Raw genomic sequence first — 25615 nt, forward strand, 5'->3', positions numbered from 1 at the left:
TGAGAGAGAGCCAATATGCTGCAATCTAAGGAGGCAGCTCGGCGAGTAATCGGAATGATTAATCGATCAATCAACCAATCGGTTAACCCATCAATTAATCAGCCAATCAATCAGCCAATGAATCAAGTTTTATGTTCACGTCTTTGAGATTGCAGCAATTGTGGTTATCCTTTACGGAAAAGGAGACATTGTTTTCTTTTTGCGGCGTACATTGCTTTCGATCTGTTGGAAGAGATCTCGCGCGTCTTGGTTCTTTTGGCGTTCAACTGGATGATTCGTGGTTACATGTTTCATTGACCTTTCAAGCAGCGGTGTTAAGGTTGGTTTGCTCATTATTTTTGCTAACCGGAAGTTCCCTGGGATGTCAAAAACTGGAGCACCACCTGGTGGCGCTTGCAAGGAAAATGGTCTATTGACTGTTTCTTCATAATATTTCTTTCAAAACAGGACGGGACCACTAGAACAAATTGTTTTCCTTTTTTTCTTTTGTAAATTCGATCGCCAAAGGGTTATCAATATATTTAATTTAGGGCTCGGAATGATCGACCCCGTGGGAAAGGTGGACATCTACCCGAACGGCGGAGCTCGGCAGCCGGGGTGCGATTCGGACATTCGCACCATATCCTTCAAGCACGGCGCCTGGCAAGGTGAAACCCTAATAACCCCGCATTCTGATTAACTTAAAGGCCGACGCACCAACTTCGGTTTTCTGCAGGGAAGATAATCCTCTTAGTGCTCCCCTCTCCTAAGCTGCGAGTGGAGCCAAGCTGGGGCAAGCTAAAAAGCGGAGAGCATATAGGAAAGGAGGAGGCGGGCGCCGTCTACCAACAAGCCCGCGTTTGCCCATATTTTTTTGGGACTTGGGCTAGGTGGCGCAAGCTACCGCCTGTTACAAAGGCTATTACCATCCATCCATCTATCCATCCACCAAAAAGAGACCGGGGGGGGGGGGGGGGGGGGGGCACTGCGCGTGCGCAGAATCCAGATTCGCGTAAACCGTCTGCGCATGCGCAGTGTCGAGAGCAGCGCCGCTGCAGCGGTGTGACGTCACAATGTTGAGTTGGTGTAGAGTGTGCTGAAGCAGGATACGCTCAGCGTATCCTGCTTCAGCATACAGGATACGCTCAGCGTATCCTGTATGCTGAACTACAGGATACGCTCAGCGTATAAAATAAATGACCGAAACAAAGTGTAACACAAGGGTCTAACACGGGAAAGCGTGAATGGGTGTAGGGAAATTTTGAATTGGTGTTAGCAGAGAAACTTTAATTACACACTAATTCAAGTATTTCCGCTACATTTAGCGTGGGAATTAGGCGTTACACTTTTGTGGTACGCTTTCTTGTGGACATTTTTTTTTTTGTTTTTTTATGAAACTTTACCTTTTGTCTGCGTACCAAAAGTTTTTCTTAATACCCAATGCGTCAAAGTGCGTTGGACATTAGACTCAGCTTTGCTTTTATGGGCACCAGAAAAACCCAGGGTATACTTTCTGCGGCAATGAAGAGGAAGCTAGGTGGCGGAGCTAGCGGCTCTATGTTAAGCCCGATCCAAACCAGCGCTTCTTTTTGCGCCTGTAGGTCGTGCGGCTGCGGATGTGACACATTTTCCGACGTTTTTGCTGTTTCCGGGCGCGCTTTCTGAGTCAGAACCGTGCGCTTTGGTTTGGACGGGCGAAACTTCGAACGAAGTTTCGCCCGTCCAAACTTGTGCGCTCGCGCACGCAGGCACGAGCGCACAAGCAAAGTGCAACTGCGTCAGACTGGCCGGCCAGACGGCGAGAGAAAGAGAGAGAGAGAGATCGCGTTGTCATGTTGGAAGAGAATAAAAGGGGGGGAGGAGAGGGCAGCCAGACGGCGAGAAACGCGGAGCCGGAACTAGCTTGCCCTCCACCGATTGGTTGGGACGCAGGAGCGCCCTACTACGTCACCGCGCGTTTTTGTGCGCGTTGAGAAAGAAGTTGAAATCAACCAACTTTCTTGTGCGCGCCCGGAAGGAGCGAAGAAGTGGCGCGACGTCACGAAAATACGTCACATCCGCAGCCGCACGACCTACAGGCGCAAAAAGAAGCGTTGGTTTGCATCGCGCTTTATTGAGCCAAGTAGTTCCGAAATTGTTTGGGTTTCGATTTGAGTTGGGGTCTTGGCGTGAGGGACACGGCATTTGCTACAGTTCATCTTTTGGTATGAGGACCGCGGTTGAGAATGCTGAACCGCGATCGCCGTGCATGCAGGCATCCGCGTGTATTTCCTTGCCTTTCACCCGTTTCAAAGCACAAACCACCCCTTTGACTGGAGAACTCCGACTGACTTACACGGTAAATTACACCGTGGTTCACCTCGTCGAAATTTATTTGTCTAGCGAGCGAAAAATATATGTGGCGTTGATTAAAGAAATGACGTGAATTTCATCCGCGCTGCACTCTTGAGATCAATGATACGTTCAACTTTGGTAATAAAAAATCATAACGCAGCGCGATATATACAAAGAATCTGCAGCGAACTTATACCAAGAAAACTCAAAAGAGCTCAAAAAAAAAGAAATGCTATAAGTTTGGCACGCCCTGACTAATACCATATTAACATTGTGAAATCAAAGCTAAAAAGAATATTTATTTTTTATTTTTATTGGTTACACTTAGAAATTATTTTGGTTGAAATATATCCAGCGGCGGCAGTAACATGCTCCGGCCTTGGATCCATCGCCACAAATATTTGACCCCGGGTATAGTGACGTCACTGATTGCAGTAATTGGCGTAATACATCGTCAATATTGTTCTCTTTCCGACGATAATTTTGTTCCTGATGCTTGGTGCTTTTTTTTGTAATTATGAGAAAACATCAATAAATGTATAAACTTGTGTTGATTTGATCGATCACAAACTAAACAAAAATAGAAACCAGTAATCCATAATGGGCATTTGATCTACTTTTATTCTCGATCATCTCGTGTCTCACTTCAAAGTTCGCAAACACTGATAACGGTTTCTCTGCCTACCCGAGAGCACTTGATCAGAAAGGCACTGCATTTATCTTAATATTTGAACCTTGCAAGGACGAGCCGAAAATTTCTTTTTTTAGACTTTGCATACATATGAATACATATGACACGTTGTAGATTTACATCAAATAGGATGTTGCAACGTATGAACTGCTACTCGCCCCGTGACCCGATCTGACCCGACCTTACCTGACTCCACCCGACCCCACCTGCCTCGACCCGACCCGACCCGACCCGACCCGACCCGACCCGACCCGACCCGACCCGATCCGACCCGACCCGACCCGACCCGACCCGACCCAACCCGACCCGACTCGACCCGCCCGACCCGACCATTCCAGACCAGACCCGATACTGAGATGGCTGTGTTGTATCAAGCCTGATTTTAGATGGCTTCAGTTGCCCTTACCTGCAGCGCTATCAGACCATGCATTGTACTGACAGGTATCCGCGAGACAGTCGCCTGCAAGCACGAACGAGCGATCCAGCTCATGACGGCGTCGCTGGAACTCGAAACGAATCCCGACCCCGACCTGTGTCGGTTGGTGGGCTTCGCCTGTCCGAGCTTCGAAGAGTTCCTCAGGGGCAGTTGCTCGGAGTGTGGGGAGGACGGTAGTCAGTGCGCCGTCCTGGGCACAGCCACAGTGCCCAGTGGAAATCCGGCCAAGTTTTACCTCAAGACAACTGACACCGCCCCGTACTGCCGTGAGTCCCCTTCTTTCTCCTTCCCCCGTAAAGTAGTGCAGAGAAAAAAGGGATAGTCGAGATAGTGTATTTCACGTACGATGTGACGGAAATCTTTCCGCTAAATTTAGCGGGAAAACTTCCCTGCTCACCACCATGGTGTCGCGTGACACCATGTCACGTGACTCAACGTCATGGTATCACGTGAAAACATGACATCACAGGACGTCATGGTTCGCGTGCAGCGCGATTGCATGTAGCCTGTGTGCAGCGCAGGACGAACCACGCAGCAGGAAACCTGACGATAACAAGTCAACAAGCCACAGGGTGTTTTATTTTAGGCTTTAAAGACTCGTTTTCAAAAAGTACCCACGAAAGCTACACGGTCGGTGCAGGTTATACCTCTGTCAGACGGGCACCTAAACGGACCTTTGCGCCAAAGGTCTTTAGGATTTTCAAATGACCTTTACGTTCTGCCATGCCAGACAGCGCAAGTGAATGTCATTTACACGATGTTTACAGCGATTGGCGTCTCGTAGCTCGGTTCAGACGCATAAATCATGTTCACGCCAGAAAAATATTATTTTCTCGTTATAAATAAACTATTAAAGTTTTCCCTGAGCAAACAATATATTAACAAAGGCAAAATGACGAGTTCAGTCGAGTGATTACAACGAAGTCCACTTCAAGCCCAAGCAAAGTTGTTTTTTGGCGATTAGCGGCAACCCTGGGCGTAGTCCTAACGTTGCTCAGTGCTCCCACTCCTTACCGTGCTTCTGCTACGCTTCTGCCCTGTTCGGTTCAGCGTCGTGCTCGCGCTTGAGATTCATCGCACGCGTCGGAGGTCCTCCAGCCGATCCTCCCAAAGTCGTATCAGCGCCCAGGTCGCTTCAGCGCTCCAATGGAGGAGCGACGACCCCTTCCTACTCGTGGACGCTCCCTCCTGCGTCGTTCGACGTATCGCACGACGCGAGAGTGAGATACAGAAATATATACAGTACAGGTGGTAATACACTATTAAAGAATGATAAAATATAAAGTAGAGAAATGAAACCTAGATAACTATGGTTGTAAGAAAAAAAGTGAAAGCCGTTTACAAATCCCTGTAACGCCGAATTGGAGCGCAGCTCTTGAGGAGGAGGAGTGAAGGGTACTGAGGGGAGGGTAGACCCCTCCCCCTTCTCCTCCTCCTCCCCTCACTTTAATATGCTCCGGGGGGGTCACGTGACCTCGGAGGGGGGGTGTCACGTGACTTCGGGGAGGGGGTCACGTGACCTCGGGGAGGCGTGACTTGGGGGTCACCTCAAGGTCACGTGACCCCCACGTGACCTTGGGGGTCACGTGACCTGGAGGGGTCACGTGACCTCGGGGGGTCACGTGACCTCAGAGGGGTCACGTGACCTGGGGGTCACGTGGGGGTCACCTTGGGGTCACGTGACCTTGAGATGACCTTGGAAGGGGTCACGTACCTTGGGGGTCACGTGACTCGGGGGTCACGTGACCTTGGGGAGGAGACCACGTGACCTCGGGGGTCACGTGACCTCAGAGGGGTCACGTGACTTGGGGTCACGTGACCTTCAAAGGGTCACGTGGGGTCTTGGTCACGTGACCTTGAGATGACCTTGGAAGGGGTCACGTGACCTCGAGGGGTCCCAAGATGACCCCACGTGACCCCCAAGGTCACGTGACCTTCAGGGGGTCACGTGGGGTCACGTGACCTTGAGATGACCTTGGGAGGGGTCACGTGACCTTGGGGGTCACGTGACCTTGGGGTCACGTGACCTTGGGATGACCTTGGTTACGCCGATGCCGACGGCGACGCCGACGCCGCTCAAGCCGGGAACGGGCCCCTAAGAGCTGCGCTCTAAAAAAGCCGCTTACAACTCCCTGTAACGCCAAATTGTAGCGCAGCTCTTGAGGAGGAGGAAGGAAGGGCGCTGGGGGGGGGGTTAGACTAACCAGGGGGGGGGGGGGCACGTGATCTTGGGGGGTCACGTGACCCCCAATGCCGATGATGTCATCACTGACGTCACTGATGACGTCATTAGTGACGTCACTGATGACTTCACCAGTGATGATGACGATGACGATGCGAATGTCGGTGACGTCATCAGTGACGTAGCTGACGACGTCATCAGTGATGATGACGATGACAATGCGGATGCCGGTGACGACATCAATGACGTCACTGATTTCGTCATCAGTGATGATGACGATGACGATGCGGATGTCGGTAACGTCACCGGCATCCACATCGTCATCGTCATCATCACTGATGACGTCACCGGCATCCACATCGTCATCGTCATCATCACTGATGACATCACCGTCATCCACATCGTCATCGTCATCATCACTGATGACGTCATCACTGATGACGTCACCGGCATCCACATCGTAATCGTCATCATCACAGATGACGTCACCGGCATCCACATCGTCATCGTCACTGATGACGTCATCATCATTTATGTCATCATCACTGATGACGTCACCGGCATCCACATCGTCATCGTCATCATCACTGATGACGTCACCAGCATCCACATCGTCATCATCACTGATGACGTCACCGGCATCCGCATCGTCATCGTCATCACTGATGATGACGTCATCAGTGATGATGACGATGACGATGTGGATGCCGGGGACGTCATCAGTGTCGATGACGTCATCGGGGGTCACGCGACATCGGCGGGGGTCACGTGACCTTGGGGGGGTCACGTGACCTCAGGGGAGTCACGTGACCTCGAGGAGCGGGTCACGTGACCTCAGGGGAGTCACGTGACCTCGGGGGAGTCACGTGACCTCGGGGGGGGGGCACGTGCCTCCCCATGAAGTCACGTGACCCCGGTGGGGGGCTCGCGCGGTGCATTATGGGATATTTTCCATGATGCACCGCGCGGTTACGCCGACGGCGACGGCGACGGCGACGCCGACGCCGCTCAAGCCGGAAACGGGCCCCTAAGAGCTGCGCTCTAAAAAGTGAAAGCCGTTTACAACTCCCTGTAACGCCGAATTGGAGCGCAGCTCTTGAGGTGGAGGAGTGAAGGGTACTGAGGGGAGGGTAGACCCCTCCTCCTTCTCCTCCCCTCATTCTTTAATATGCTCCGGGGGGGTCACGTGACCTCGGGAAGCGGGGTCACGTGACTTCGGGGAGGGGGGTCACGTGACCTCGGGAAGGCGTGACCTGGGGGTCACGTGACCTTGGGTGTCACATGGGGGTCACCTCAAGATCACGTGACCCCCAAGGTGACCCCCACGTGACCTCAGGGGGTCACGTGACCTTGGGGGTCACCTTGGGGTCACGTGACCTTGAGATGACCTTGGGAGAGGTCACGTGACCTTGGGGAAGAGACCACGTGACCTCAGAGGGGTCACGTGACTTGGGGGTCACGTGACCTTCAAAGGGTCACGTGGGGTCATCTTGGGGTCACGTGACCTTGAGATGACCTTGGGAGGGGTCACGTGACCTTGGGGGTCACGTGATCCCAAGATGACCCCACATGACCTTCAGGGGGTCACGTGACCTTGAGATGACCTTGGGAGGGGTCACGTAACCTGGAGGGGTCACGTGACCTTGGGGGTCACGTGACCTTGGGATGACCTTGGTTACGCCGACGCCGACGCCGCTCAAGCCGGGAACGGGCCCCTAAGAGCTGCGCTCTAAAATCGAGAGGAGGAAAACCGAAGTGCCGAAGCGGGCGGTGCGAGCAGGCGACGACGAGGCCTACTATAGATAGCTGGGGCCGTGAGTACAGAAAACTATTCGTACAGCGAGGTTTGTACAGAATATACGTGAAACACGCTCTTTTTTGATATAAAAATGCAAAAGCATTGATTTTAGATATCGGTACGAACTTTTATTTTATTTCGCTGCTCTAGTGTAGACCGCTGCTGACGAGAGTAAGTCTTTAGCAGCCGTAAAGGAGTTGCGGGAACTCAGGTTCCCGAAAAGGACCTTTACGCTAAATGCCGTTTGAGTTGCCGTGTGGCACTGCCTAAATGACATTTACTACACTAAAGGTCCTTTTAGGTGCCCGCCTGACAGGGGTATTATACGGTTCGGGAAGGGGGGGGGGGGGGGGGGGGGGGATAATGTAGGGGGATAATTGTCACGATACGTCGATTACATAACTTAGATATTTTAATTAACATTTTAATGACAAAAAATAAACGTATGATTCTAAAGAGAAACTTGCTGACCGCCACCGAAAACCACGAAATCAATCATTTTTAGAACGACCTTGAGCGCGTGGGAAGAGCAGTAGTGCGCTAAAATTACTACTCGTGCAACGAGCACAAGGCTGGCAGTGCATGAGAATACACGGATGAACAGAGACGGGAAAACCGCGCGGACGCGGTTATCACACCGGTAGCCTCAATCCTGCTGCACGAGGGGTAATTTTTGCCGCTCCACCGTGCCTCCTACGTGCCCCATATCTTTCCTAAATGGATTCTTTTATTAGTGGTTTCGATTACATCCCCGCCAGTTTGTAATTGAAACCCTGTGTTTATTTTTATTAATTAAAAAATGAATTCACATATTTTAGGTAATTAACAGATTCATCGGGACGATCAGACCCCTATTTTATGTCCCTTTGGCCGTATATACAACTCCCTTGCTGAAGGGTATGCACTTGGGCTAGTTGGTGATTCATATTTCTGAGGATAAAAGCGCTAAAAACAAAGGACAGGTGACAGAAACGAACCAAGACGGACAAGAAAAGAAAAAGAAGAACTCCCCTGCACATACCGGTGAAGCATTCCCACTTTTTTCTTAACGAATGTGTAAAGGTTTAAACTAAAACACCATGTAAAGAAATAACATCTTTTCCCCTTGGATATTGTGCTCGTTGAAACTGATCAGGTAAATTGCTGCGCATGCTCACACTTATACAGAGTGTCCCAAATAACTTGCATCAAACTTTACAAAAAGAAAAAGAAACGGGGCGCTCTGCGAGTGTGAAACTAACTGTATGTTGTTAGAAGCCGTCTTGGGAAAGTGCACAATTTTTTGCAGTGCGCCTAATTATTTAGTTTATTCAAATTATTCGTTTAAGAGCCGAGGTGTAAATTGGAAAGCTGCAGAGCGCGTTGAGAAGCGTCCAATCAGGTGTTTCAAGCAGGATACGCTTTGCCTGCTTATTTTAGAGTGCAGCTCTTAGGCGCCAGTTTCCGGGTTGAGCGGCCTCGCCGTCGGCGTCGGCGTGACCGCGCGTTTCATTATGGGACGTTTCCCCGCTAAAGTTAGCGGGGAAACGCAGCATTTCATGGATTAGAGAACATTAAAAGCAAAAATCGCTGTCAATCTTTTCTTTTTCTTTTTTTTACAATTTGCCGATTACGTTCAGCTTTTACGAACTGTTGCAGACTTATCTGGCTGCGACAAACTGCAGCAAGATATTAAAGCACTGGCATAATGGTGCGAAAATAACAGCTTGGTTCTCAACCCGGCTAAAACCAGATAAATATCTTTTCCAAGGAAAACATTCCAAACCATACTTTTTAGCACGCTTTGAAGAAATGCTAGATTGAGCGCTTTCAGTTGTAAGAGATGTGGACGTTTGCTTAGATAGCGAATTGAAATATTCCGAGTTTGTGACGTATTTCAGTGATTCGTGTTACCGCACACCGAGGCGCGATGGCCAGAATGACTCGCCAGTTTAAGAGTTATATTCTTGCGTTTTACACATGCATCGATCGCTCGTTTTGCCTAAAGTATATTTTTTGTAGCATGGAATGAAGTTCGTTGAATAAGACAATCGAAAAAGTAAATTGAAAATACACAAGTTTGTTCGACTCGCTTTACGATCGTTATTTTAATAAACTGATTCATTTCAGTCATGAGCAATTGTTGAAACTTTTAAACTAGCATTAGCTCTCCGAAAGAAGGCAGGCACGGCATTTTGTTTCCTTTTTGCACAAATCTCTCTGCGATTTCATTATTTGTCCAAAACGACGCTTTTATCGTTTATTCGGATGCTCAGAGTCAAAAAGCGTAACACCCTTGGAACGCATTCAGTATGCGTCTGTGATGAACAACTCTGAGGTAGATATATTCTTGCGGGAAAATTTTACCATTCCATTTCTGCTAATGCTTTTTGAATGATTGTTTTTCTTCGTTTTCTTTTTTTCTTCTTCTTCTTTTAGTTAGTACCCGTGTTTAGAAAGACGCTGTGTGAACCTTCTTTCAACTTTGGTGTCTCAATAGTTTATACCAGACCGCGTATGTAACTGCGAGTACTGTTTTATAGACTACGGTGTTTGCATGTTCCTTTTACTCTGCATATTTTTGAGCGCTAAAATGTATTCCAAGTGCATATTTTTGTTTTAAATACTTCGCGAACGCTGTCATTAATGTGTTGTTTTTTTTTCGACAACGTTCTGTCCGATCATTCTTTTTTTTTTAAACAAACATTCTGCATCAATGCAATATATATCTGACAGTCGGTGCACCCTTCCATAGGCCCACGGGCTGTTTGGGAGCACCGGGGAAAAAAAAACATAAATAAACACTATTTACAAACAAGTTGCCCACACCAAAAAAAAAAAAAGGGGGGGGGGGGCACTCCGTGCGCGCACCAACCGATTTTCGAAGAAGGGATGCTTCTGCGCATGCGCAGTGCCGACAGCAGCGCCACCACGGTGGCGTGACGTCGGAGAGTTCAGTTGGTTCCATTTAGCGCTCTCTGGGCGGCACCATTTTGTTCGACATCAGCGCCCTCTCCATACATCCGGGAAATTCAGCGGGTTTGGCGGAGTAAAACGAGAGAGAGGGCACGCGCCCGACTCCGCTAGCAGGCGACAAACCGGGAGGTTGCCATCCTCCATCTTTGGGCTGTACCGGCGGGCTGTACGGAACATCGAACTCTCGCTCGTGGCTGCCGTTGTGAAGTGGTTCGCGTTCTTAGAATAGTCATGGCTACTCAAAATCAGCCTAGAGCTCTCTGTTGTTCTATTTCGGTAAATGATCAACTAGCATATCTTTTTTCCGTTACTTAAAGGAGCGGTGCAACGATATTCAATTGAAATGTTTTTCACTTGACACGAGCTTACTGGCACACCTGGGACTCAAGGATACTCACACGCAACGCCACTGGCCAAGAAACTCCTTTGTTGCGGTGTAATTTCAAGGACAAAAGCGATCATTTTCATTAAATCTCTCCTTTGCAAAATTTGATGACGTAACGTGGGGATCGCAGTACACCCAAGTGACGATATTTGAATGCGGTTCATAGATTGGACCCGAGCATTGCGTGGGCATTCGACTTGGGCTCGTGATAATTGCTAGCTCGAGATGCATTCAGGTAGTGGCCTGTGTCCAATCGCTGCAACGACGACAACAGCCGAGCTATAACAATGTCTGGAACTCAGCGCGTGTCCTGCGCTTTGCCAACCCCAGCGCGTGGCTATGATCAACACTGGCGGCATATAATCGGCTCCAGATCACGTGGCCGCTTGTTCTGGCTGCGAGTTGAGGGGGTGAACGCTGCTCGTTTTTCTTAAATTTTTTTCTGGGACTTCTATTGCGTGGGGTGAAAAACGAACGCGTGTTTCATACGTCATTAACAATTAGGGATCCGTTTTAAGCGGTATTTGCGTAAAGTACAAAAATTGTTGATCGCTCCTTTAAGTAGCAGTAAGGGGGATCGGTGGCCGAGTGGGCTGAAGCGCACACCCAGCTCGACGCGCGTGGAGCGAAAGCTCGCGCTGCAGAACCCAGGGATCCTGGGTTCGAGACCCACCCCTGCCCGTTTCGATCTGGATGAGCATCGTACCGGCGTGCGGTCGTGTATCACTACTGCGTGGTGCACGTTAAAGACCCCAGGCTAGCGGTTGTACTGCACTGGCAAAATTGCTCATCTACAGTGTAAACCAGTGTCGCCCCTACTGGCAGACCAACTTTACGCTGTATAAATCGCTAAAATGTCCAATTTGACTTTGAGTTTAAATAGCAGTAATTGAGTCAGCCGGCAGTACTACCCTCAACTACTGCGTGTATTGCGGCAGGCGAGCACGTTTTTATTTATTCTTTCAGACTTCCACTCATGGTCGCTAAAGGCCTACACCAGTACGAACTTTGTATAGTAAAAAAGGTACAGCAACCGGATTTACTTTTCGCCAAAGAGACCGGCCAATCTAACACAGTCTTCCCTATTTATTTTTTTTTTTATTTGCACGCAGGTAACAGCGCAGTTGGACCCTGTTAGTCTTTTTATCAAGCATAGTATTTCACGATAACTGGCGTACCAAAATCTGCGCATCTGCGTTGAAGTTTCCAAAATGACGCGATTTTAAACAGAGTTTGTACGCCAGCCGGATGCTAGGTACAGCCCACTCGGCGGAGCAGACGAGATGCGGGTGAGAGAAGGGGAGGGCATTTTGTTCTCTTTTTACCTTCTCTGCTATGACCCTAATGGACGGTCTATAGACACGGGATAAGTTCTTGGTGCTGTTATAAAAGAATGTATACTGGTTCGGAAGACGTGCGTGACCGTTTCTTTCTGACAGTGTACCATTACAACATCAGAGTCATCCTGGCAACTCTGGCAAGGACGATGAATGGACGCATTTTCCTGGACGTTAAGGGCGAGGAAGGGCACGCGACTCTCAACCTTAGTCTGAGGTACGTATACGTTCCTACTTCACGTTAAGAAAGTATCAAATATATTAAAATGTTTCACGCATTCTGGCACCTTAGGAAGACCAATATCCTATATATATCTTTGTTTCGCCATAAGCGACAGTGCAGTCAGAGGCTGTATATGGTCATCAAAAGCTTAAGACATGCGGGGCTTGGCGAGTCTTGAGGGTCTTGTTACCACCAACCAGCCAATAAGATTGCGGCACAAATAATACCGGTGCTGTGACGATGAACTGTTGACTCTTCTTTTGACTGGCTCCATTCGATCGTTGCATCGGTTGCGGTAAGTCTTAAAGTTAAACGAAGTATAATCATCAAGTAACAGCTGTGACAACGCCAAGTCCGTCAAACACCATCGTTATTTAGTGTACACGAAAAAAAAGAAAAAAGTACAAGCTTCAGAATTTATATTTTCAGTGAAGAGGAGTACAAGTCCGACGACCAGATGACCTACCTGACCACCACGAGAGAGAAGATCGGGTCGCCAGTGGCGTGCTCTCTGAGCTTTACGAGCAGTTCTTCTCACTCCCAGACCCTGTCTGTGCTCCGAGTCGAAGTGTTCCTGATGAACGTCCTGAAGAACGTGAGGTACTTATCTCTGCCGCAAATCTTTAGGGACAGCTAGCTCTTACCAAACTATACGTTTCGACAGCGAGGAGCTTCGTTCGTGGGCGATAACAAAATAATTAGAATGAAAAAAAAATGGGAAAAGGTGTGATGGGCATTTCTGCTCTTCTAGAAATGAAATGACTTCCTACAAGGCCGGCCATACACCATCAAGCGCCCTGGGCTAACACCGGCCGTGGCGCGTTCCCCGCCTCACGCTCCCCATGTAATGGCGCCCAGGGCAACCGACCAGGTCGCACACCCCAAAAGCCGGCCCTGACTTTCTTTTTCAAACAGAATAGCGAGTTGTAGGAGAGCGTACGTAATGCGCACGGGCTGAGCTCAAACAGCGCTTTCGATGGGCGCATGGAGGCAAGGCAATTTCTTTCCGTGCGCAAAGCTTTTGCGACTTTATTCTAAAACTCCCTAAGTGATTCCCTGCGAAATGCATTACGCTCAAGTGTAACAAAAATTCGTTACACGCGTGGCCGGGACAACGTAAAGCAAACAATCTATTGCAGGCGATGCAAACGCTTACAAAACATGTCGGAGCTTATTAAGTCATAATTAATTATGCTAAATTATCATTCGCGATGTTTACCAAGTGCCACATCAGGCGTCGATTCCCCGGACCGTGCGATCCTCAACACGACACCTTTGCTTGGCTGCGACATTAGCGGGAGACGAACTGTAGAGCAAGCAGCTGGAGTATGATTCAAATAAGCCTCTTGTAGTTGGTGACTGTAGTCGTGCGCGTTCCGACAGACGAAGCGTAGCTCCCTATGTGATCTGACAACGTCACGGGTCCTGAATGATTGTAAACCTGTCTCGATCGTTTGGACAAACCCGGGGAGGATAAAAGTGTGTAGCGCTTGCAACGCATCCGAAATCACCCGAAGCATTCGGTAACCAAGCATAACAAACCATGAAAAACGCGTAATGCATGCAGTACACGATTCTGTGCACCCCAGGTTTATCAAAATGACCGAGGCATTTTTCTTTTCTCATGCATATTTATTTTGACTCTTGCACAACTTATGTTATTAAAGTGGAATGTTGATTATGAAGTTAAATTCTTATCTCATTCGACCCCTTCCCCACCCACCCTCTTTTCGCTGCAGATCCAAGAAAGCAGCAACTGTTTCGTTTTGCCCCAATTCGACTGAACAGGAGCCGGTTGGCCGAACGATACCGTTGTCGTTGTGTAAGCCTACCGATGACGTCAAATGGATGAGATAAGAAAACTTTAACGACATTAAAAGAGTCGGCCGTCATCCGGGACATTTTCGACCCCTTCTACCTAACCATACTCCCTTAAAATTACTATATGGGTGTGAGGTCTTCGTCGAAGAAACGGTTAGCTTTCCATATAGGTCGCATATTCAAGTTAGGAACGTTGCGAACGTTTTCTCAGCCTGGGGATCGACCGGTTCGCAAATCTTCAAACAATAATTCAAAAGTCCATGATGCACCATTGGCGTTCCTCACCATTTTAAATAAAAATTTAATTTTTTTATTTCGTTTTTTGCCTGATTTTTTGAAGGTCATCCTGGTGATATCCCACACCGCCTGGTGATAGTGACGAAATTGCAAAGGGTAAGCAAGTTGGCGAAGGAAAGAAAACATACTTTTGCTTCTTAACTTCTAGGCTAGGTGGCGCAAACTACCGCCCGATATAAATTGTGCAGCCGTTAGCGTCCATCCATCCGTCGAGACACGAAACGTGTGATTGGATCCGAGTCCTCGCCGTACTCTGACCAAGCACTCGTCACCAATACATGCTCAGAGTTCGTGCCCAAACAAAATGGTGGACTCGATGATAACTGGTGTAACAGCTAATAGTTGGCGACCACTTTTAAGCAGAAGAAAAAAGTATATTCGGCACATTCGAAGGCGTTCGATATATGAAGTGTTGCACGGCTACTGCATAAAAGTTTCAAATTTCGAGGATAAAATAATTTTGACAGTATACTCTTTAAATTGTTTTATCTTCAACATCGCGCCGTTGTTATTGCTCAGTTCAAGTTACTGACCTTTACACCTAACGGCTTCATAACTTGAAAAGTCAAAAAGTGACAGGCAGCAGCCAACCGTTAAGTATATAATGCCATAAGCATCAGACCGACGGTCACAGCCATTTCAAAGCCCTTCAGGACATTCTCCATCTGATATCAGATGGAGAATGTAAGGGAATGTCCTGAAGGGTTTCGAAATTACAGCGACCGCCATTTTGAGGCTTATCATTATTACGCTTATTGTATACTATTTAGAAATAACTGATAATACATTTACACAAGTCGTGTGTATTCGCGATCAAAAATTATCAGCCAATGTATTGAGCAGTGGGTTATGGCACTGCGTTACTCAGAGCACGCTCAGAAGCTTTTGCTTATTTGGAGAGTTGTGCGAATATTCTAAACCTCGAATCATTCGCGAAATGGGTCTGCTCTACGATTCGATTCGCAGCATACACTTACTGCTGTTCGAAACATCCTCGAGACCAACGAACAACGCGTCCGACGACAACGAACAACGCATCCGATTTCGAATACTCGAGAGTATTTGAAACAGTCGAATATTCGAAAAACGGGAATGAAGTCTCCAGAATTTTCTGACTTCTCGCGTCACAACTCACTGTTTCGGCCAGCGTCTAGCGTCAAGTTTCACCGCTTTGCACCGGCGCGCGCGCGTCAAGCTTCACTGCCTTGCACCGGTGTGTTTAGGGAAACGGCTGACGTGTCAGAGCATCTCAGTTGGCTCGAGTGTATTGGAAATTTCGCTCACTATCGAACACAACTTTCTTTGAATTTTTCAGTTCGACCTCTAATTTCAAAAGACAGTGCCCGAAAAAAAAAGAAGTATCGAGCTATATTTAAATTTCTTTTGTTTCCGGGTCTCTGCTTTTTTAATACAAATAAATATATGGAATGCATCTCATGTAATAAACTTGTTTTTCATGGGTGTTGCCTTTTAAAATGTTTTTCAGTCGTGATTTATTAGAATATTGATGCCTAATTCATGCTAAATGTAAAATGTTCATGTTCGAAAATATTATAATGGGAGATTTTGTTTTAAATAGTGCAGAAAAAACAGATAACGTCGCGAAAAGATTATATATATATATATGGCAATTTTTTCACTGGGACTAAACTAAAACATTTTTGAGTCGTATTTTTAGTTTTCGAATTTGTTACTTCTAAATGACAGAAGGCGAATTTTGAGGTTAGGTCGACCGTCACAGGTCACGTGTTTGGGGGCTTCGCCAGCCTCGGATACCTTCCGCACAACAAAGATCCTTCTCACGTGGCTTTTTAAACTACATTGAAAGCGCAAAATGTTTATTAAAAAATAACTTAGTTGTTTTCCGTTTTTGCAAAAGATCCATAGCCTGGCCTCTTTGACGATAAATAATTTCCAAGGTTTAGATAACTCCCATAAAATTCAATTTGATGACATAAATTATACATCAAATGAAAGCTTAAACTAAAGCCTAATCAACAAGTACCATATCGTTATATCCAAATAAAGACATCTTGGCGGAATACGCCGTTGAATACAAAAAGAAACTTTAAAAATACAAATTTCAACAACAATATTTGTTTTTTGTTTAAAGCCAACTTTTTAAATTTTTTTTTGTATGAAGAGTTATCGGTTTTTTGTCTAAAACATTAAATAAAAATAATAAGTAAAATATGACTTGGACATACACAGTGTGTACACTTAACGCCTCGAACCCACTTTAGACCGGTTCGCCAAAATCTGTTTTCAACGTATCGCGCGGAGATTCGCTACAAAGTTGCGGCAAGGTGGTGGAAGCATGGAGTGAAGATATCAACGAATGAGCTTAGCTGGTTCAAAAACGAAGAAAAGAAAAACCCGTTTCGGGCCACCTGCGTTAACTACCATTATCATCATAACCTTAAACAATAGGGTGCCCTATTGTCTGAAGACCGATGGCTTCACTGCGTTTTCATTGGAGTTAAGACTTTTTTTTTCTTACTCCTTCCTCAGGTAAGTTCGCTCTTTGCAAATTTTGTTTTAAAAAAAATGCACCACGTGTGGGCAACGCTGCACAAAATCGTAGCACGATAGCTTAAGAAACCGATTTTTGCGGTCGATTTAAAGAGCCTGGCTGCTATTTCAGAAAACCGGTATGTTTTCACGGTGAGAAACTCGCTACGGGCGCTTCTGTTTTCCTCACTGTGGGCGGTGCACGTGCTACCCACGCGGTTACGTTTTCATTTTCACAGTGCATAGAACCTTCACATTGCACGTGCTTGCACCAGCAGAAGTAGTTTAAGTATCCTCACTCTGAGTTGCGAAAAAATTCCACTAGGCGGCGCTACCCAAACGTTTCGCCACGAATAGCCCAGTGGACAGTGATATCAGGGCGCGGAAGGCGATTAATAAAGCGTGATAAACTTTTTGTCACAGAACCCATCCCTAAATTGTTCGTCCGTCCGTCCGTGTGTTTTACGTCAAATTTACCTGACGTCACGTCGCTTATATAGACCAATTCGGTTTCCCCCTAAATTTAGCGGGAACTTTACGTCACATGACCTACCGACACGCAGCTTAAACACCGATTCAGCCTCCCCGCTCAATTTGGCGGGGAAATTGACGTCACATGACTCACGCACCAAGTCAATTTCCACGATAAATTTAGGAGAGAAATTTATACAAAATATATCTTCCTCTGCACCCCCCCCCCCCCCCCCCCCAAAACCACCACCACCACTGCTTACTGACTTCATAACAAGTTTACACTATCGCTCTACATTTTATGCGATATTCTTTTAATGATCTATAGTCGCATCCAGGATGCACTTGTATTTTATGAAGTTATTTTGGCGAAAAACGCCGTTGAATACAAGAAAAAGAAAGTCTAAAAGTACAAGTTTTAACATCAATTTTTAAAAGAAAACGTCATTCTTAATTGTTTTTTTTTTTTGTTATTTCCTCTTGTCCGAAGAGCCCTTGGTATAGTCTGAAACATCAAATCAAAATAAAATCTAATATATGACTTGGGACATATACAGCGTGCACACGAACAGTTCGGATACACTTTACACAGATTTCACTCGGACTCCACGGACGTGACACATAGCTGTCCTCACGTCGATATATATGCGCACGTCAGCATAGCAGCCCTGAAGAACGCGGCGAAGCCGATGAGCCATGGTCAAAACCATAAGAAAACCGTTTGTTCGGGGTCTCGTGATCACACAATAACGCCGTTTGCTACCACCGGCCTGTTGGAGTCCTGACGTTTTTGTGAAAGGGTCTTGAACTGTTGTTACACTCGCGGTTATTGCTGGGAACGTTCTTCGCCAGCAATGCATCGTCGTGGAACCTGGTGTGGCCGTATGATACGTACACGGCAGCTGGCTATGGTCTTGTTGATGGTGCCTGGAGGAACGAGAACTCTTCTCTTCGGAAATCGTAAGTTGTCTCTTGGGTAAATGGAGCGAGAACAGCAGGGCATGTTCTTCGAAAGCCCGACCTCCAGCACGCATTTTATGCCTTCCACCGGTGTTGGCGATAACGCGTTATTATTTTTTTTCTCGCTAACATAGTAACGATCTCGTTGCACTTTTAAAACCGTAACGGATAACGTACTTAGATTACTTACTTCGAGAAACGGGTAACGTAGTTACGTTACACGTTGCATCCTCCCAAAACTTAAAAAAAATCTCAATTAAAATTGTGCGTGTGTGTGTGTGTTTCAAGGCGTCAAGTAACGATTTCTTGCACTCATCCCAGTCGCCTTCAAAACGTTGCCTCTATTTACCCCGTGTAAACATTGCCACTATCCTGAAATATAAAGCTTATGCATACCTGTAATGTCAAAACAGTAAAACGTTTCAATTCATAAATAAAAAATACCGCAAAGGTAACGCCAGTTACCTTTCGTTGGTAGCTAATTGTAACGTGTTCCTTTCATTCTGAGGTAACGTAGCTCAGTAGCGCATTTTAGACGGTCTTTTCGACTTAAAAGCGGAGTGGGTTCCGCAGGCGGTGACAGTCGCAGAAACAAAAACAGGCGTGGTAACAAGAAGGAACTGCAAAGCGTACGACTTCGGTGCCCGTAAGAAACAGTCCAAATATCCCGACAAACCATTTTTCTAATCAATTACGTGTCCATTCAGCATGTTTTATCAGTAAGGATGATAAAATAATGCATTGGCAACCGATATCAGGAAGGCTCGCGCCGCTTTGGAGTCGAAAAGATCGTTTGCTAAAGACGCCGGCTCTCGGCGCCGTATGCTCGTACGTTGGCGCAGTTGGCATCGTTGCATCGCGACCACTTGCGCCATCTCTTGTCTCCCGTGCGAAACGACGCCGTATTGTTTGAAGACCTTTGGCTTCGCCGCATTTCCATAGGAGCTAAGCCTTTTTCTTTCTTTACTTTTTCCTCAGGTAAGTTCGCTCTTTGCAAATTTTACAGAAAAAATGCACCATCTGTGGGCAATGCTGCACAAAGTCGTGGCGCGATAGGTTAAGAAACCGAAATTGGCAGTCGATTTAAAGGAGCGATGCAACAATTTTTGTACTTTCCGCAAATACCGCTTAAAACGGATCCCTAACGTTAATGACCTATGAAACACGCGTTCGTTTTTCACCCCAAGCAATAGAAGTCCCAGAAAAAAATTAAAGAAAAACGAGCAGCGTTCACCCCCTCAACTCGCAGCCAGAACAAGCGGCCACGTGATCTGGAGCCGATTATATGCCGCCAGTGTTGATCATAGCCACGCGCTGGGGTTGGCAAAGCGCAGGACACGCGCTGAGTTCCAGATATTGTAATGGCTCGGCTGTTGTCGTCGTTGCAGCGATTGGACACGGGTCACTACCCGAATGCTTCTCGAGCTAGCAATTATCACGAGGCCAAGTCGAGTGGCCACGCAATGCTCGGGTCCAATCTATGAACCGCATTCAAATATCGTCACTTTGGTGCACTGCGAACCCCACGTTACGTCATCAAATTTTGCAAAGGAGAGATTGAATGAAAATGATCGCTTTTGTCCTTGAAATTACACCGCAACAAAGGAGTTTCTTGGCTAGTGGCGTTGCGTGTGAGTATCCTTGAGTCCCAGGTGTGCCAGTAAGCTCGTGTCAAGTAAAAAACATTCCAATTGAATATCGTTGCACCACTCCTTTAAAGAGGGACCAGAACCGCCATTGCCGACCATGCAGGCTTATCCGCGTTTCTTTCCTTCCGTTTCACCCGTTTCAAAGAACAAATCACCCCTTTGACTAAAGCACTCGGACCGACTTATACAAGGTAAATTACACCATGGTCGATCTCGTCGAATTTTATTTGTCTTGTGACAGACATAGGTATACAGCGTTCATGTAAGAAGTGCCGTTAATTTCATCAGCATTGCAGTTTGGAGGTCATTGATACGTAAGATTTTCAGGTGCAGAGAAATGAAATCAAGAAAACTCGAAACAGCTAAAAATTAAATGGTATAATGTTTGCACATCTTGACTAATATTATAGTAACATTCTTGAATCGATGTTTAAAATAACAGTTTTATCTATTTTTATTGGTTAAGTTACATCCAGAAATTATTTTGGTTGAAATATGTTCAGCTGCGCTGTGTCACGGTGTGCTTCGGCTCTGTAGCCTTCAATTTAATTCAATTCCATTTTTATTTTCAGATCAAGTCATACAAAATAAAGAGCTGGCCCACAAAAGCAGCATTCTGCTTGTATGTGGTGTTAGGCGACCAACTAGAGTACATGTTGTTACAAAAAAACAAGCAAAAAGAAAGAAAGCACTCCGCAGCACAAAAAAAAAATGAAATAGCTCCATTGACACAAAAACTTGACCCCAAGTATAGTGACGTCATTAAATGTGCAGTTTTTATATTACGACAAATTGCAGTAATTGGCGTAAAACATCGTTATTACTGTTCCTGATGGCTGATGCTTGCTTTTTTTTTTATTACGATAAAACATTGATAAACGTATAAATTTCTATCAATTTGATCAATCTAAAAGTGAAGAGAATTGGACACCCCTAACTTATAATCGGCATTTGTTCTTTTAATATTGATATTCATGTGCCTCACTTCAAAGTTTGTAATGAGTAGAGAGAGCGGTAGGCGTTTATTAAACAATGATGTCAACCAGCGCCTGGTGCTGGTTTGCTACATTGTGAAATGAACGGAAGCGAAAATCATAAAAATAGAAGAGAGAAAGGTAAACAGAAAAAGATAGAAGAGAGAAAGGTAAACAGAAAAAGATAGAGGGAGAAAACACACAAAACCAAAGTATTAAAAACTAAAAAAAAAGAAACTAAAAAAAAACTAACGAAAATGTTTCACTGGAAATTGTCATCGGCCATTGCTGTTCATCTACTCCCCTACAGTTTCTTCTGTAAGCGAGTAGCTGCTAGAAATTTCAGCAGATCTTTCGTAGCTTTATAACCCTCAGCAGAGATCCATGGACCAAGCAGAGTACGAATGCTTACGTCTTGTTCATTTTGTAGCCTCAGGTCTGTCTTCATAAGCTCTCTTTCACGGCTGTAGTCCTTGCATTCACACAATACATGTTCGATGTTATGGGTGACTCCGCACGAAGCACAATCAGAAGACTCAGCTCTACCGATTTTATAAAGGTAGCTGTTGGTGTTTGCCACATTCAGTCTCAAGCGATGTAGGACCGTCTCGGCTGCCCTTGGTAGTCCCCGAGGTGCCCGAAATCTAAGTTTGGGATCGATATTGTAAAGATAGAAATAATGATATTGAGGATTTCTCCAAAGGGAAGATGCTATTTCTTGGCCTATATCTCTAATTAAGTTATTTGCATCTGATTTAGAAAACGGGACTGACACAGTAATAGCGCTCTCATGAGCGTTTCGAGCGGCTCTGTCAGCGATAACATTTCCGGTTATACCAGAGTGACCAGGAATCTACTGTATAATAAACTGGTGCCCTTTGCATGAAGCTTGGCGAGTTGCTTCCAGAATATCATGTGCGAGTTGCAAGTTCGGGCTACATTTCTTCATCGTAGAGAGGGTGTGTAGAGCAGTTTTAGAGTCCACAAAGATAGCCCAAAAACTATACTCTCGGCTCCCACGCGAGCAACAGCTGCTCGAATTGCTGCGAGTTCCGATGCTGTTGACGACGTAACGTGGCTCAACCTTGCTTGTATGCATGCGTCCAGAGACGGAATATAAGCTCCCAGGGTCGATGATGCTGACATTGTAGATCCGTCGGTGAAGACGTGTCTAAATGAGGCATAAGTTCGCGGTTTACGTATTCCAGCACTGTCTGCGTAATCACGGGGGTGGGCATTGTTTTCTTCGAAGCGATTCCCGGAATACTCGTTCTTATTTCTAAGTGAGGGTACCTCCATGGTGGATAGCTTGGAATTACCGCAGCTTCAAAAGAAGTTGGGATGTAATCCTCCAAGAGTGCGATAACTTGTGCAAAGCCAGATGATGGTCTCTCTGTTACCATATTTGTGAGGTGATGCTTATATGTACGAGATTTGTGACGAAGATGGGCTCTTAACGTTTCTTGCGTTCTTAAAACGGCTGGTGAAATCGCTTGTGCTTCCGCAAGAGATCCCAAATTAGAAGTGCCTTTAGGAAGCCCTAAACATGTGCGAAGAGCTTGTGCTTGAATACTCTCGAGTTCTTTTAGAAGAGTACGTGAGATGTTATGCATAGCAGGCAGGCTGTAGCGCAGAAGTCCGAGAAATAAGGCATTATAAAGGGCAAGGAGTGCGGAGACAGAGCATCCCCATTTGGTTCCACTAATCATCCTGATTATATTGATGAAAGAGGAGAGCCTCTTTGTAAGGAGCTTTACATGGGGGCTCCAGGTCAGCTGCCTATCGAGAGTGACACCCAGGAAAGTATGTTGCGTGACATATGGAATTTCCTTTCCGTCTATTTCAATTGGGAATTGGTCCGTGTGTTTTTTTGTGAATGCCATCGCTGCTGACTTTTCCGGCGATATGTGCAGACCTCGGAGGTGTAGGTACCGTGCGGTAATGTTAATGGATTTTTGTAGCCTTGCTTTGTTGATATACAGAGATCTACTGCAAGATCTACTGACAGGTATCCGCGAGACAGTCGCCTGCAAGCACGAACGAGCGATCCAGCTCATGACGGCGTCGCTGGAACTCGAAACGAATCTCGACCCCGACCTGTGTCGGCTGGTGGGCTTTGCCTGTCCGAGCTTCGAAGAGTTCCTCAGGGGCAGTTGCTCGGAGTGCGGGGAGGACGGTAGTCAGTGCGCCGTCCTGGGCACAGCCACAGTGCCCAGTGGGAATCCGGCCAAGTTTTATCTCAAGACAGCCGACACCGCCCCGTACTGCCGTGAGTCCTCTTCTCTCTCCTTCCCCCGTAAAGTAGTGCTTGCAGAAAAAAAAAAGGGAGAGCCGAGACACATTGCGTCCTCTTTTTATCCCAAAGGGTGTATTTCCCGTACGACGTGACTGAAAAATCTTTCCGCTAAATTTAGCGGGGAAACTTCCAAACTGACCATCATGGTTTCACGTGACGCCATGTCACGTGACTCCAAATCATGGTGTGTGTCACATGCCATTGTGACATCACACGACGTCATGGTTAGCGTGCAGTGTGATTGCGTGTAGCCTGTGTGCAGCTCAGGACGAATCACAAGGCAGGAAGCCTCGAGATAATAAGTCACTCCATACCTTTCTTAATCTCTCGGTTCTTTGCGCACCTCGTGCGTTTGTTTACGCCCCAACGCGCCTTCGTGATTTTGCTCACCCCCGACCTCGACCAATCGGCGCGCGCTTGGCTGCCGCGTCATGGTGCGTTTCCCGCGCCTATATATATATATATGTTACCCTCTGATCGGCGGGCTCCTCCTGGCATTCCGATGCGCCAAATACGCATTTTTGGGCACTTGCTCACCGTATTCAGGGTGTTTTATTTTAGGCTGCAGACGTGTTTTAAAAAAAAAACAGCCATCAAAGCTACGCTAACGCGGCTTGTGCAGGTGAATTATCAGGTCAGGGGGATACAATACAGAAGAAACATTGTCACAATGAGTCAATCAATCAAGTGAAACATGTTAGTTAACATGTTAGTAAAAATAAACGTATGGTTGCAATTGGAAACCTGCTGAACGTCAGCGAAAATCGCTAAATTAATAATTTTTAAAAATACCTTTAGCGCGTGGGATCCACAGTACTGCGCTAAAGTTACCGGACGTGCAACAGTCAAGGCTGGCGGTGAGAAAAGGTGAATGACAAGAGAAAAAGCCGCCCGGGGTCATTATCGCACCGGTAGCCTTGCTGCTGCTGCGCGAGTGGAAAATTTAGCGCTCCACCGTTCTTCTCACGTGCCCCAGATATGTTGCAAATTAGCTCATTTAGTGGCTTTCGATTACACCCAGCAAGTTTCTAATTAAAACCACAAGTTTATTTTTACTAATTAAATCAATTGGCTGAATATTTTGCCATTCTGTTAAACGCGATGAAATGCAGTAGCATTACAGGAACATCGTTAGTGAAAACAATAGAGAGTTTTCTTAGATCGTTTTTTCTACTCCGCAAGGCTCTCCACAATGAAGACGCCGCTATACTCCATTCGTTCCTGAGACTACGGCGGAAGCTACGTCCTCCTTTGACTAGACATGCGCCTCTCTTTCGCCACGTGATCACGCTACCACTTATACCCACTTGCAGCGCGTGCGCGCCGCTGGCCTCGATCGTGGAGTTCCGAATCTCGCACCAGGTTGCAGAGAGCGTTGCGGGACGGAAGAACCGATCTAGGAAAACTCCCTTATTAGAAAAGGAAATGGTGCGGTGATGAAGTAGTTGTAAATATGCCTACACACATCGAGGACGGCATCAAGAACGGCGTCTAGGACGATGTCGAGGACGACATCCTAGAGGACAACGTCAAGAACAACATTTAGGGCGACCTCTAGGATGACCTCAAGAACGGCCTCTGGGGCGACATCGAGGACGACGTCAAACACAACGTGTAGGACGACCTCTCGGACGATTTCAGGACGACCTCTAGGACGACGTTAAGGACGTCAGCGACGTCATGCCACGTTTGCTTCAGCTACCGGCGCTTACGAACTTACGCGAACGGCGTTTGCGCGAACGGAGCTTGCGCAACCGGCGCTTACGCTTCACTACAACCACGGGTGTTGCGTAACCCTGATAACGCAACCTTGAGCGTTGTTGGGCTTTCTCTCTCTCCCGCGCGCGCACGAAGGGAGCTTACGCAGCCGGCGCTTACGAGCTTACGCGAACGGAGCTTATGCAACCGGCACTTGCGATTCACTACAGCCACAGGCGCTGCATGACCCTGCTAATGCGACCTTCAACGCGGTTGGGCCCTTTCTTGCTCTCTGTCCCTCCCGCGCGCGCGCTAACGGAGCTTAAGCAGCCGGCGCTTACGCGAACGGCGCTTACGAGTTTGCGCGACCGGAGCTTACGCGAGCGGATGTTTCGCAACCGGCGCTTACGCTTCACTACAGCCACGGGCGATGCGTGACACTGAGAACGCGACTTTCAGCGTGGTTGGGCACTCTCTCTCTCTCTCTCACCCGCGCGCGCACGAACGGAGTTTACGCAGCCGGCGCTTACAGGAACGGCACTTACGAGCTTGCGCAACCGGCGCTTACGCTTCAGTGCAGTCACGGGCATTGCGTGACCCTGATAACGCGACCTTGAG

At 47.0% G+C, this 25615-nt stretch overlaps 1 protein-coding gene across 1 annotated transcript in view; it reads left to right on the forward strand.

Annotated features, from left to right (window-relative positions):
• The window catches only part of LOC8053982 (pancreatic lipase-related protein 2-like), a 48385-nt gene extending 33905 nt beyond the window's left edge, over positions 1 to 14480 (forward strand). The window contains exons 5-9 of the mRNA XM_040207730.2: positions 531 to 647; positions 3446 to 3706; positions 12200 to 12314; positions 12750 to 12920; positions 14060 to 14480. Of these exons, the coding sequence (XP_040063664.2) occupies positions 531 to 647; positions 3446 to 3706; positions 12200 to 12314; positions 12750 to 12920; positions 14060 to 14177 (782 nt within the window). The 3' untranslated portion in view covers positions 14178 to 14480. The remainder of the gene's footprint in view (positions 1 to 530; positions 648 to 3445; positions 3707 to 12199; positions 12315 to 12749; positions 12921 to 14059) is intronic.
• The last annotated feature ends 11135 nt before the right edge of the window (positions 14481 to 25615 follow it).

The sequence above is a fragment of the Ixodes scapularis genome, unplaced genomic scaffold, assembly GCF_016920785.2.
Source record: "Ixodes scapularis isolate PalLabHiFi unplaced genomic scaffold, ASM1692078v2 PGA_scaffold12__126_contigs__length_90152505, whole genome shotgun sequence".
Taxonomy (NCBI): domain Eukaryota; kingdom Metazoa; phylum Arthropoda; class Arachnida; order Ixodida; family Ixodidae; genus Ixodes; species Ixodes scapularis.